At 35.0% G+C, this 14,975-nt stretch overlaps 1 protein-coding gene across 1 annotated transcript in view; it reads right to left on the bottom strand.

The window, feature by feature from the left end:
• TOPAZ1 (testis and ovary specific TOPAZ 1) overlaps positions 1 to 14,975 on the bottom strand; it is a 67,694-nt gene that overhangs the window by 19,587 nt on the left and 33,132 nt on the right. The window contains exons 10-13 of the mRNA XM_060164078.1: positions 9,002 to 9,153; positions 8,708 to 8,800; positions 6,882 to 6,997; positions 613 to 679 (exon numbers count right to left, since the gene is read on the bottom strand). Of these exons, the coding sequence (XP_060020061.1) occupies positions 613 to 679; positions 6,882 to 6,997; positions 8,708 to 8,800; positions 9,002 to 9,153 (428 nt within the window). The remainder of the gene's footprint in view (positions 1 to 612; positions 680 to 6,881; positions 6,998 to 8,707; positions 8,801 to 9,001; positions 9,154 to 14,975) is intronic.

Genomic DNA, 14,975 nt, shown 5'->3' with positions numbered 1-14,975 from the left:
AAAAGGCGCTACAAGGTAAATTTCAGTAAACTTACTATCTTCCTATTATTTTCAATTCTAAACTAAGAAAGTTTCCCATGCCAACAAAAAATTGTTTCAAGGATATAAATTCTAATTTAGACTAGATCAACAATTACTAGAATGAGTACAAAAATGATCTTAAATTAAAAAGTACAGTCATCCTGAAAGTCCTCTATTTCTTATTCAGACATTAAATGCTTGGAGAGTGCACAATGACCTTGGCTTTACCCTGTCATGTCACATACTGCAGCCACCTACGGATCTCGACAAGAAAGCCAAGTCATTTGTGCACTGAGGGAGTCTGCCTAGTGACAAGAATTAAAGGCTAAGCTATAGATTATTATAGCTTAACATAAGTCAATTTTAAACTGAACTATTTCGAGAATTATTTTTAGAACAGTTCACAACTCTAGAAATTATGTTTGCATTTCAAAGTATTAACCTGCAAAAAATTAAACTTCTTTTCCTTCTTTTCTCTGTGTAACAGCCGCATTGTAAAACTTTTCTAAAACTGGGTTACTATCCAAAGTTTCTTTGTTGTTATTGGTTTTCGGAGATCCCAGAAATTTATTTAAAAGATAAGCAACATACCTCTATTTCATTCAAGGCTGACTCTAAATCACACTTCCAGTTCTTTATAAACTGCCTCATCTGTAACCTTTAACAATAAAAAAGGGTTAATTATGTTCATCACCCAAAAAGTCAATATTGGTCCTAATTCATTTGTTCTATAAATTATACCTAAGAGACTGGAGAAAGAGAAATATACTATAAAAATTATTCAGCGCTGAAGAAAATGGCAACTGCACAGATACCTAACTTATACTATTTCCTCCTAAACCACAGGCAACAAGGAGGAAAAAGCAAATTCCACATGAAATCATACCTTCATCCTAACTTGAAGACAGAGAATGTCAAAACTTTAAGATAATTGTGATTAAAAAGAGAAAAAAATTAAATCTCAGCACTTGATCTCTACTGCTCCCACTTCACTCTCACTGGTCCATAAGGATTTGTGGCAAGCAAATACTGACCAAAACAAAACAAAGCAAACAAACAAAAATACTTGTAGGGGAGAACCAAAAAGGGAAACTACCAGAGGGACCTAACATTGATTAAGAACTACCATTACAAAGACAAAGTCCACACTAAATTTGAAAATGCTAAGAAAAAAACTGTCTGGGTATATTAGAACACAAACCACACAGAAGGAACTTGAAAGTTTTGTATGATTTAAAGAAAGTGATCTGTGAAATGTATAGATAGCTTCTGGGAAAGAAAAAAAGACAAAAATGAAAGGAGAAGCACACTGGCAACTGGGAAGAGGAGAAGAAGAAAAGGAGACAAGAGGAGGGTTCCATTAAACTAACAATAGTGTGTGACAGCCAACTATGGGGTCAATTTTGGTAATTAGTCCCGATGCTTTATAAATTATTCCAGAGCATTAAAAAGGAAGGACAAGTTCCTAATTTTTATCCATTCATCTGTCAATGGTCATTTAGGTAGCTTCCATGTCTTGGCTATTGTAAATGGTGCTGCTATGAACACTGGGGTGCATGTTTCTTTTTGAATTACAGTTTTCGTCTTTTCTGGATATATGCCCAGGGATGGGATTGCTGGATCATACGGCAACTCTATTTTCAGCTTTTTAAGGAATCTCCATACTGTTCACCATAGTGGCTGTACCAATTTACATTCCTACCAACAGTGTAGGAAGGTTCCCTTTTCTCCACACCCTCTCCAGCATTTATTATTTGTAGACTTTTTGATGATGGCCATTCTGACTGGTGTGAGGTGATACCTCATTGTAATTTTGACTTGCATTTCTCTAATAATTAGCGATGTTGAGCATCTTTTCAGGTTGGCCATCTGTATGTCTCCTTTGGAGAAATGTCTATTTAGGTCTTCTGCCCAGTTTTTGATTGGGTTGTTTGGTTTTTTGATATTGAGTTGTATGAGCTGTTTATATATTTTGGAAGTTAAGCCCTTGTCGGTCGCATCGTTTACAAATATTTTCTCCCTGTCTGTACGTTGTCTTTTGTTTATGGTTTCCTTTGCTGTACAAAAGCTTTTAAGTTTCATTAGGCCCCATGTGTTTATTTTTGCTTTTATTTCTTTTGCCTGGGGAGACTGACCTAAGAAAATATTGCTACGTTTTATGTCAGAAAATGTTTTGCCTATGTTCTCTTCTAGGATTTTTATGGTGTCATTATATTTAGGTCTTTAAACCATTTTGAGTTTATTTTGTATATGGTGTGAGGGAATGTTCTAACTTTACTGATTTAAATATATGAAGTTGTCCAGCTTTCCCAACACCACTTGTTGAAATGACTGTCTTTTCTCCATTGAATATTCTTGCCTCCTTTGTTGAAGATTAAGTGATTAACTGTGTGTGGGTTTATTTCTGGGCTCTCTATTCTGTTCCACTGATCAGCATGTTTGTTTTTGTGCCAGTACCATACAGTTTTGATTACTGTGGCTTTGTAGTATTGTCTGAAGTCTGGGAGGGCTCTGCCTCCAGCTTTGTTCTTTTTCCTCTGGATTGCTTTGGGAATTCTGGGTCTTTTGTGATTCCATATAAATTTTAGGATTATTTGTTTTAGTTCTGTGAAAAATGTCATGGGTAATTTGATAGGGATACCATTAAATCTGTAGATTGCTTTGGGTAGGATGGTCATTTTAACAATATTAATTCTTCCAATCCGAGAGCAGTAGCATTGTTTTAAATTACAAAATATTGGGGACAACTTAAATACCCATCACTGATTGAATAACCTAAAGTATATCCATAAAATGGAGTACTCTGCATTGTTTAAAAGATGACAGATTTCTCTATGGACTGATTTAGATTGATTTCCAGGATATACTGTCTGAGTGAAAAAAGCAAATTTTAAAAAAAGAGCATTATTTTCTACACTATATGTAATAAAGAAGTAGATATAAGAAAATACATACACATCTGCTCATTATAAGAGGATAAAACTGAAAGACTGGTTACCTCCAGTATGTAGGTGGAAAAGGGGTAGAGAGAAGGATGAAATGGAAATGGTGGAGCAGGAGTAAACTGGAGTGACATTGCTCATTGCATCTTTTTAGTACAGCATTGACTGTTAGAACAGACAGCAATTTTTCACATACTTCCCTAAATAATTCAAACCAACTAGGATGTGGGATAACTGAAAATATAATACAAACAGTAATAAATAAACCTAAATGGTCTACAAATGAATAATCACATTGAATGGGCATAGGAAAAAAAAAGAACTAAACAAAATAACTTAGGAAGCAATATTTTGGCTGAATACTATAATAACCTTATACTAAAAATGTACTAAATTTTTTTCCCACAGAGGTATGGGTTAGCAGTTCTGAAACTACTTTTTGTGGATCATAAGACTGAATAAATGAGCAAATATATTGTAGATAATGAGAGTCAGGTTTCTCACTGTTGGAGAAAGAATTTATAAATATGAAAAAGGGATGGCTAAGATGAACCTGTAGTGCTGGATTTGAATCAAGCTATCAGTATGTACTCATGTTTTTTGTAATATATATAAAAATAGAAAAATAAATATATATATCTTGTGTGTGTATGTATGTTGTGTATACATACATATATTTCCTAGCCCTGTCCACTGAGAAGACCTGGCTGCAATGATACTCTAGCAGCAATGAACACATTCAGGTCTTGGTTTTGAAATACCATTCTCTAATAAAAGGAACGAGAGCTCCTTGGAGAAATGGTTGCTGCCAATGTTGGAGCAGGGAAAAGAGAAGATGAGACTTAACTCTGTGGCTTCAAATAACACAAAAGTGGTAGAAAAACGAAAAAAAAAATGATGAAAGGATGTAGGAACAAACCTGAAGGAATTCCCAAAGGTCAAATTTGGAACAATTTGAGCAACAAAATAAATAACTATATTATTAGATTCTAAGTAACGCATAGAATAAAATAAATAGCCATGAGTTCACATTGACATAAATTTTGAATAAGTAAATAAATGGAGAAGGGACAGCTCTTCTTTACTGAAAAATTCCAATTAATAAATGTAGAAAAGGGAGGGACTTCCCTGGTGGTGCAGTGGTTAAGACTCCACAATCCCAATGCAGGGGGCCTGGGTTCGACCTCTGGTCAGGAAACTAGATTCCACACGCATGCCGCAACTAAGAGTTCGCATGCCACAACTAAGGAGCTGGTGAGCTGCAACTAAGGAGCCCACCTGCCACAACTAAGACTTGGTGTGACCAAATAAATAAATAAATATTTTTAAAACCCCCCAGCAATAATAGCTATTTAAAAAAAAGGAAGCATGCTATTTAAAAATAAATAAATAAATGTAGAAAAGGGACTTTCTTGGTGGTCCAGTGGCTAAGACTCATCACTCCCAATGCAGGGGGCCCAGGTTCAATCCCTGGTCAGGGAACTAGATCCTGCATGCCGCAACTAAAGATCCTGTGTGCCACAACTAAGGCCCAGTGCAGCCAAATAAATAAATAAAATTCTTTTAATGTAGAAAAAATGGGGAAAATACAAAATCACCATTGGGTAAATACCACAGTAGTAACCTGTAGTAAAGAGCCATTGAAGAATACTAAAATTAATGTATGAAGTTTTGAGGAGAAACAGCATAATACATAATGCTAAAGTCTCTTCCCCAAGATATTTATTCATTACAATAGGACAAAGAGTAACTTCACAGTGTAGAAACTTGGCAGATAATCTTTTTAACTAAGTGATAAAGGTTAACTTAACCAGTAATAAGATATACTGAACCATGTGCATCCTACTACAGTGCAATATGATCTGTAGTGAGTTAATGGATTTATACCAAAATTAATTTCCTAGTTTTGATATTGGCACTATTATTATGTAGGATGTTAACATGAAAGGAAGCTAGATGACGGGAACATGGGAATTCGCCACACTAATTTTTGCAACATTTCTGTAAATCTAAGATTATTTCAAAATACAATTTTTAAAGTCAGTAAATGTATGTTAACAAATTTCCTAGATTACATACACACCTAAATTTTCACTGATGTCCTGAATATAAATGTCAGAATTCTTTGTAGTAGCCTTATCCACTGAAAGCGAAAGCCTTTCAAATGAACTACAGCTAACTAAAAATTATAATCAAAATCAAAGTAAGAATGTCCATTAAAATTCACTTCCCTGTCTAGAAACGGGTAATTATTTCAAAGAATATCAGAAGATATAAATTCAAATACAAAATAATAAATACTAAATTTTTTTTCCCTTCTGCCTTGGGGCTGGGTCCATATCCCCAACCATGATCTACACATCTTAGCTACCCAGAGTTATTTTTAAATTTTCTCCTTCACTAATAAATAGGTCACCAATGTTAATACCTCCTAAAAAATACAAGATAACTGTTTTGAAGCAAGCACACAGGAAGGGGGAGAGTGCATAAGGATACAATTTTCAAACTTAGGGGTTACCAAATAAATTGTCATAATTTTCATATGCAACATAAATAGTATTAACTATCACTAAAGGAATTTAAAAAAATCATAGAACCTGAAGAACTCAAATGTGCCTTAAATGCTGGTGTTTGAAGGGAAGTAGTATAATTAGAGCTGAAATTCCCTAACTGCACTATGGCATCCAGAGCACTAGAGCAAATTCACAGGGGCTCCTCAGGTCATTTTAAATTTTCAAGCGACATCTGTCAGACACTGTCAAACTGCTATTAACTTGTTTGGACTTAACTACTTAATAAATGGTACTGTTAATGTATTTATTTTGGCCTCTGGACAGTGTGAACCAAGAAAGTTTGGAAACCTCTGTACTAGAGGATAATAAGAAATGAGATAAAAACAACTGTGGAAGCTCCTCTGAAGGAGGGAGCTTTCTGGGCACTCTCAAGGACTTTGGTGGTTAATATCATTTGTACTTTATCAAATCTGATTTTGTTAAAAAGTTACAGTTCATTTAAATACTTAAGATTTGTATACTTTTCTCTACGTATGTGACAGCATAATAAAAATTTTTATAGAAGTCATGGCTTTCCTTTTTCTCAATACAGGTATATTATGGTACTACTCTTACAATTAGTACAGGTTTTTTTTTTTTTTAAGGCCTTTGGAGGCCCATAAACTGAATAGAGAAAGTGAACAAGTAAGAGAAAGAATGAAGGAGAGGGCTTCCCTGGTGGCTCAGTGGTTAAGAATCCACCTGCCAATGCAGGGGACACGGATTCGAGCCGTGGTCTGGGAAGATCCCACATGCTGTGGAGCAACTAAGCCCATGTGCCACAACTACTAAGCCTGCGCTCCATAGCCCGCAAGCCATAACTCCTGAAGCCCAGGCACCTAGAGCCCATGCTCTGCAACAAGAGAAGCCACCGCAATGAGAAGCCCGCGCACCACAACAAAGAGTAGCCCCCGCTCACCGCAACTAGAGAAAGCCTGCGCGCAGCAACAAAGACCCAACACGGCCATCGATCAATCAATCAATCAATAAAAAGAATGAAGGAGAGACATTAAAGTATTTTATTTAATGTGGCAAGAAGTGACAGAGAAAAAAGAATTAAAGTAATTTGTATACACATAAGAGAGTGCATTAAGTAGAATCAAGTAAGTTATGAAACAGAGCAAGGGAGACTTTACATTTGATCTGCCAGGCACTGAGATGAAATCAGGTACTGAAAAAGATCTGGTGAGGCTGGCCAGGAGGGTTGGCTAGAAGCAGCTGATGACAATGTGACTAGGCCATAGCCAAAGGAAGGAGAAGGGCTTACGGTGAGCATATGAACAATAATAAGTGCTTTGCCTTCATCCTTTTTAAGTCCCCACCAAAATACATATATTTTAGTCCTAATTATAGTGATCCTTCTTACCTGGATTTCATTTCCAGAACTTCAGTTATTTCTTGCTTGGAAGCCTGTACTTGGTATAAAAGCTTAATAATATAGTTAAAGTGTTCTGGGTCAAGTACCATCCCAGCTTCAACAAGCTGTAGAAGAGGGAAAACAGTAGTCATTCTCATAAAAATATGAGAGTCAAAACCAATGTGTGTGGAAAAAAATGAGACTGATGGAAGAAGTGTAACATGGAGACAAACAGAATTAAAATTCATTTTAAAACTTTGAAGCATATTTTTCTTCAAATATTTGAGAACCACAATAAGACTGCTTACATCAAGAATTTAAAGCAAAAATGAAAATAATACTTTTGAATGCAAACTTGTATATTCTTCCTGTTCTCCAAGTTATCTCAACCACTTTATCAGCTGTACCTCATTGGTATTCATTCTGTCTTTTAGTAAGTATAGCACTGGTGGTTGTACTGTATCCCTGATGATAAAATTCCTGAGAGGTATTAAACTGAGGTTTTCTACAATGACTACAGGTGAGCAGTAATTTCTTTTCATTTTTTTAATTTTAAATTTATCTATCTATCTACCAGTTTTGTTGAGATATAACTGACATGCAGCACTGTATAAGTTTAAGGTGCACAGCATAATGATTTGACTTACATACATCACAAAAAGATTACAGTAATTTGAGTGAACATCCATCATCTCATATACATACAAAATAAAAGAAAAAAAATTGTTTCCTTGTGATGAGAGCTCTCAGGATTTACTCTCTTAGAACTTTCATAGAGAACACACAGCCGTGTTCATTCTATTCTTCATGTTGTATAATACATCCCTAATTCTCATTTATCTGATAACTGGAAGTTTGTAAGTTTTGACCACCTTCATCCAATTCCCAATCCCCCCACCCCCTGCCTCTGGTAACCATAAATCTGATCTCTTTTTCTATGAGTTTGTTTTCTGAAGTATAATTAACCTACAACACTACGTTAGTTACTGGTGCACAACATGGTGATTTGATATTTCTGTACATTACAAAATGATAACCATAAGTCTAGTTACTGTCACCATACAAAGATACTACATTATTACTGATTATATTCCCCATGCCGTACATTTCATCCCTGTGACTCATTTGTTATGTAACTGGAAGTTTGAGTAATTCTTGATTCAAAAAATTTCCAGGCAAGTAACTTTGTCAAGTTTTGTAATATGGTACTAGAGGTATTCACTGAAATATTTGTTCATCTGCTAGAGTGGTTCCAATGCTGCTTCCTGAAGAGAATGGGTGAGAATTGGGTGTTTTCCTGCTATTAAGCCTATTCTGAAATGAATGGCTGGGTAGTACCAAATACTAGGAAATATTCAACAACAGTAAAAATTTTAATATACCTTTAAAAAGCTGTAAAAATTTTTGTTTTTCTTTTTGCTTAATGCCAAATAGAAAATTAACTCCTTGCCACCATATTCTTATCTATCTGCTTTGTTTGGTAACAATGTCCTATTTATACATTGACTTGTGTATTTACTTTTGTTATATATGACCTCAAATCTTTTTGAAAAAGAAAACTTTCTTTAATCATCCTTAAGAAGTAGAGATGAGGACAGTTCACGAAGCTGAAAGAAGTCACCTCGAGTGCTTACAACTATTTAATTAAGGGGAAGCCCTGCCAGTCACTGGAGTCTGTTTATAAACCCTATTTTGGGAGAAAAAGAACATTTCTGAAAACAGAATTCTTTGGCATTAAGAATGTGAGTAAAAGGCAATTTAAGAGTGTAAGCAGAAATCATTATTTTCTTGGTTATTCAGTATTAGAGAATAAAAGGGATAAAATGAAATCATACCTTGCAAAAGATATCAATTAAAGCAGGTACAGCATTCCTTAATTTCATAGTTGCCACACACTCAAATGTTTTTAGTAATATTTTCAGAGCAGGCTGGATAAAACAAAAAAATTACACTCATTTTCATGTCTTCTTTCAGTACACCTCAAGTTTCTCAAATTCGTTTATGCTGAAAAACACAAGTGTTCTCTACGAAGTATTCAACAAACAGAAATGTAACTGCTCAATTATACAAACAAGAAATATAACAGATAAATTAACTTAAAGTATTAGAAATATTTTCAGGTTACTTACCAGCATTTTAACCATTATGCTGAGGCTCATGACCTGAAATACTTCTCTCAGTAAACAATGTTTGAGTAAAGAATTGAGAAGGTTATTTAGCACTTGTAGATCAAAGTGTATACCCGGAGGGAACTTTCTGTAGTACGCCATAAACGTGTTTACTAAAAAGGAAGAAGTATATGTTAAAGTTATTTGCTGCTTTTAAGATATTCATCTTTCCTAAATTAGACAATCTTTCCATATTTAAAGATCAAGTAGTATAAATTCATTTTCTTAAAAGGTACACTTCCAGTATCAGAAATACTTGATGAAAATAAATTAAAGCAAAAGTTAATGGCAACAACATGTTAACCAAGATGTTAGGCACTAGATTGGGAGCTAACTTATATGCTACCCACAAAAAACAGGGCCAAACTGCCTCATACATAATGGTCTAAATACGAACTCCTAAGGAGCCACACTCCCATGGAGACTTTAGGCAGTGGCCTGTTTAGGGGTGGATGCAGACAATTTTGACATATACCCCTTCTTGCTGTTTTAACCCCCACCAACATGTTGACCCTGGGGATATTTTTATTCCAATTTATGATATGAACATTCTACCAAAAATTATAACATTTCCTTTGAGAAAGTAGTTTCTTAACGGACACTTGGGTTGCTTCACATTTTACTGTGAATAATGCTGCTATAAACATGGGTGTACAAATATCTTTTGAGACCCTGCTGTCAATTCTTTTGTGTATATGTCAAGAGAAGAATTGCTGGGCCATACATTAACTCTATTTTTAATTTGAGGAACTGTCATACTGTTTTTCCACAGTGTCTGTACTATTTTACATTCCTGCCGATAGGGTATAAGGGTTCCACTTTCTCCACACCCTCACTAACACTTGTTGTTTTCTGTTTTTTTCGATAGCAGTCATCCTAATGGGTGTAAGGTGGTACCTCAATGTAGTTTTGATTTGCATTTCCCTTAGGATTGGTGATACTGAGCATCTTTTTACATGCTTATTGGCCATTTGTGTATCTTCGGAGAAATGTCTTTTCAAGTACTTTGCCTATTTTTGAATCAGGTGTTGTTGTTGAGTTTTACAGGTTCTCTGTATATTCTGGATACCAATCCTTTATCAGATATATGATTTACAAATACTTTCTCCCATTCTGTGGGCTGCTCTTTTATCTTGCTGATATTGTCTCATAATGAACAAAATTTTAAATTTTTCATGAAGTTCAATTTGTCTATTTTTTCTTTGTTCCCATTGTCTTTGGTGTCATAACCAAGAAATCACTGCCAAATCCAATGTGTGATGCTTTTGTCCTTGTGCTTTATTCTCAGAGTTTTATTGTTGTAGGTCTTACATTAAGGTCTTTAATCAATTTTGAACTAATTTTTGTATATAGTGTTAGATAAGGGCCAATTTTATTCTTTTGCTTGTGGATATTTAGTTTTCCCAGCACTAAAAAACTATCCTTTCACTAGTGAATGATCTTGGCATCCTTCTCAAAAATCATTTGACCATATATGTGAGGCTTTATATCCCGGCTGTCTATTCTAGCCCATTGGTTTATATGTCTGTCTTTATGCCAGTACCACACTGTTTTGATTATTATAGCTCTGTAGTAAGTTTTCAAGATAGGAAGTATGAATCCTCCAGGTTTTTTCTTTTTCAAGATTATTTCGGGATTCCTTGGGGATCACTTGGGAAGTAATGACTTTTTTTTTTTTTTTTTTGCGGTACACGGGCCTCTCACTGTGTGGCCTCTCCCGTTGCGGAGCACAGGCTCCGGACACGCAGGTTCAGCGGCCATGGCTCACGGGCCCAGCCGCTCCATGGCATGTGGGATCTTCCCAGACCGGGGCACGAACCTGTGTCCCCTGCATCAGCAGGCAGACTCTCAATCACTGCGCCACCAGGGAAGCCCCTGACATTTTAACAATACTAAGTTTTCCAATCTGTGAACATGGGATGTGTTTCCATTAATTTATCTTTAATTTCTTTCAGCAATGTTTTGTAGATTTCATCATACAAGTCTATCACTTCCTTGGTTAAGTTAATAAGTATTTTATTCTTTTTTATGCTATTGTAAATGGAATTGTTTTTGTAATTTCCTTTTCAGATTGTTCAATGTCAGTGTATAGAAATGCCCAGATATGGCTTTTTAAATGTTGAGGTAGTTTCCTTTTATTCCTAGTCTTTTGAGTGTTTTTATCATGAAAAGGTGTTGAATTTTGTCAAATGCTTTTTCTGAATCAATTGAGATGATCATGTGGTTTTTCCCCTTCATTCGGTTAATGTGGTGTATTATTCTGATTGACTTTTGTATGTTGAACTATCCTTGCATTCTAAGAATAAATTCCACTTGGTCATGGTCTATGATCCTTCCAATATGCTGCTGAATTTGGTTTGTTAGTTTTTGTTGAGGATTTCTGTATCAATGTTCATAAGGGGTATCAATCTGTAGTTACCTTTTTGGCAGTTTCTTTATCTGGCTTTGGTATCAGGGCAATGGTAGCCTCAGCCTCATAGAATGAGTTAGCAAGTGTTCCCGCCTCAATTTTTGGGAAAAGTTTGAGGATTGATATTAGTTCTTTAAATGTCTGGTAGAACTCACCAGTGAAACCATTTGGTGCATGGCTTTTCTTTGTCAGAACATTTTTGATTACTGATTCAATCTCCTTACTAGCTGTAGATCTATTCAGATTTTCTATTTCTTCATTATTTAGTCTTGGAAGATTTTGTTTTTCTAGGAATTTGTCCATTTCATCTAAGTTATTCAATTTGTTTGGCACACAATTATTCACAGTATTCTCTTATAATCATTTTTATTTCTGTAGAATTGTATTATTGTCCCCACTTTTTTTATTTTAGCAATTTCAATCTTCTCTCCTTTTTTCTTAGTCCATCTAGCCAAAGATTTGTTAATTTTGTTGGTCTTCTTGAAATACCAGCTTTCAGTTTTATTGATTTTCTTCTCATTGTTTTTCTATTCTCATTGTTCTCTATTTCATTTATCTCTGCTCTGATCTTTATCATTTCCTTCCTTCTACTAGCTTTAGGTTTAGTTTGTTTTTCTTTCTCTAGGTTCTTAAGTTGTAAAGTTAGGTTGTTGATTTGACATCTTTCTTGTTTTTTAACATAAACATTTATACAATAGCTATAAATTTCCCTCTTAAGTACCATTTTCACTCCATCTCATAAGTTTTGGAATGTTGTGTTTCATTTTCATTTGTCTCTAAGTATTTTCTGATTTCCCTTGTGACATCTTCTGTGATCCCTTGGTTGCTTAAAAGTATGTTCGATTTCCACAATTTTGTTAATTTTCCAGTTTTCTTCTGTTACTGGTTTCTAATTCCATCCTGCTGTGATCAGAGGAGATACTTTGTATAATATCTATCTTCTAAAATCTGTTGAGACTTAATTTGTGGCCAAACACATGGCCTATTGGGAAGATGCCTCATGTGCTTTTGAGAAGAATATGTAAACTACTGTTGTTGGGTAAAGTGTTCTGTATGTGTCTGTTAGATCTAGTGGGTATATTGTGTTGAGTCCTCTATTTCTTTACTTCTGTCTGGTTGTTCCATCCATTATTGTGAGTGGGGTATTGAAGTCTCCAACTATTATTGTAGAACTGTCTATTTCTCTCATTAATTCTGTAAGTTTTTGCTTTGTTTTTGTTTTTCTTGCGGTATGTGGGCCTCTCACTGTTGTGGCCTCTCCCGTTGCGGAGCACAGGCTCCGGACACACAGGCTCAGTGGCCATGGCTCACAGGCCCAGCCGCTCTGCGGCATTTGGGATCTTCCTGGACCGGGCCACGAACCTGTGTCCCCTGCATCGGCAGGCAGACTCTCAACCACTGCGCCACCAGGGAAGCCCAGTTTTTGCTTTATGTATTTTGATCCTCTGTCATTAGGTATAAACGTTTATACTGCTGCTATACTGAACCTTTCATTACTATATATAATGTCCTTCTTTGTCTCTTGTAACCTTTTTTGATTTAAAGTCTATTTTGTCTAATATTAGTATAGCCACTCCTGCTCTCTTCTGGTTACTATTTGTATAGAATATTTTTTCCATCATTTCACTTTCAATCTATTTGCCTTTGGCTCTAAAGTGAAAATTTTGTAGACAGCATGTAATTGGATAATGTGTTTTTATTCATTCTGCCAATCTGTGTCTTTTGAATGGAGAATTTAATCCATTTACTTTAAAAGTAATTACTGATAATGAAGGACTTACTTCTGATTTTGCTATTTGTTTTCTGTATGTCTCATAGCTTTTTTGTCCCTCATTTCCTGCATTACTCTCTTCTTTTGTGTTTAGCTGATTTTTTGAGTGAGTTTTAACTCCTTTTTCATTTCCATTTGTGCATATTCTATAGTTATTGAGGTTACCATGGGATTTATACCAGCTTAACTTCAATATTATACAAAAACTCTGCTTATTCACAGCTCCATCCCCACCCCTTTCAGTTGCTAAGGTAACAAATTACATTTTTATATACTGTGTGCCCGAAAACATTAATTAACAGTTCTTTCAAATGCATCAGTCTCTTAAATAATATGGAAAAGAGGATTTGGAGTTACCAGTCAAATTTACAATAATACTAGTTTTTACACTAATAATATACTTTTCTTTAAAGGTATTAGTTTCTTAAATCATGTAAAAACCAGAAAGTACAGTACAAACCACTGTTACAATAATACTAGCTTTTATAACTACCCACGTATTTACTTTTATTGAGATCCTTATTTCTCCATATGACCTCAGGTTACTGTCTCATGTCCTTTAATTTCACTTTGCAGGCCTCCCTTGAGCATTTCTTGAAGGGCAGGTCTAAAGAAAACAAACTCTCTCAGCTTTTGTTTATCCGGGAATGTCATATCAATAATTTATCCCTCAATTCTGAAGATACAGGATTCTCGGTTGACAGATATTTTCTTTTAGTACTTTGAATATATTGGCCTACTGCCTTCTGGCCTCCAAAGTTTCTGATGAGAAATCTGCTTATAATCTTATTGAGGATCCCTTGTATGTGACAATTTGCTTCTCTCTTGCTGCTTTCAAGACCCTCTCTTTGCCTCTGGCTTTTGAAAGTTTGATTAAAACGTGTCTTGGTGTGTGTCTCTTTGAGTTCATCTTAGAGTTTGCTGAGCTTCTTGGATATTTATATTTACAACTTTCATCAAATTTGGGAAGTTTTCAGCCATTATTTGCTCAATATTCTCTCTACCCTTTTCTCTTTCTCTTCTCCTTCTGAGACTTCCACAGTGTTCTGTTTCATGGTGTTCCTCAGGCTGTATTCACTTTTCTTCAAACATTTTTCTTTCTGTTCCTCAGACCTGATAATTTCCACTCTCCTATCTTCAAGTTATCTGATTCTTTTGCCTGCTCAAATCTGCCTTTGAATCCCTCTAGTGAATTTTTCATTTCAGTTATTGTATTTTTCAACTCCAGAATTTTTCTGGTTTCTTTTTAGGTTTCCTATCGCTCTGATATTTCCATTTTGTTCACACATTATTTTCTTGACTTTCCCCACATCTTCCTTAGTTCTTCAAGCACCTTTAAGACAAATGTTTTAAAATCACTGTCTAATTTATCTGCCATCAGGTCTTTTACAAGGATAGTTTCTGTTGATTTATTTTTTCCTTTGAATAGGCCATATTTTGCTCATTTCTTTGTATGTCATATGACTTTTTGATTGAAAAGTGGGCATTTGAATCCAATAATGTGGTAACTCTGGAGCTCAGAATACATATATTTTAAAATATTTGAAGCTAATAGCTTTTTTCAGTTTACATAAACAAATTTTTATCTTTTGTGCTTCCTTTGATTACTCTAAACCACAGAAATTATCAACTTTCAAAAAAATCTGATTGAAAATGTTAATTCTTTTTACTGAATTACCAACATACTACAATTATTCATTTTGGTGTATGCTAAGCAGTAGTAGTTTTTCACAATGTTTTTAGTCAAACAACTT

The sequence above is a fragment of the Lagenorhynchus albirostris genome, chromosome 10, assembly GCF_949774975.1.
Source record: "Lagenorhynchus albirostris chromosome 10, mLagAlb1.1, whole genome shotgun sequence".
NCBI classification, from domain to species: Eukaryota; Metazoa; Chordata; class Mammalia; order Artiodactyla; family Delphinidae; genus Lagenorhynchus; species Lagenorhynchus albirostris.
The sequence above is the reverse complement of the archived record's forward strand: the minus strand, read 5'-3'. Positions and strand labels throughout refer to the sequence as shown.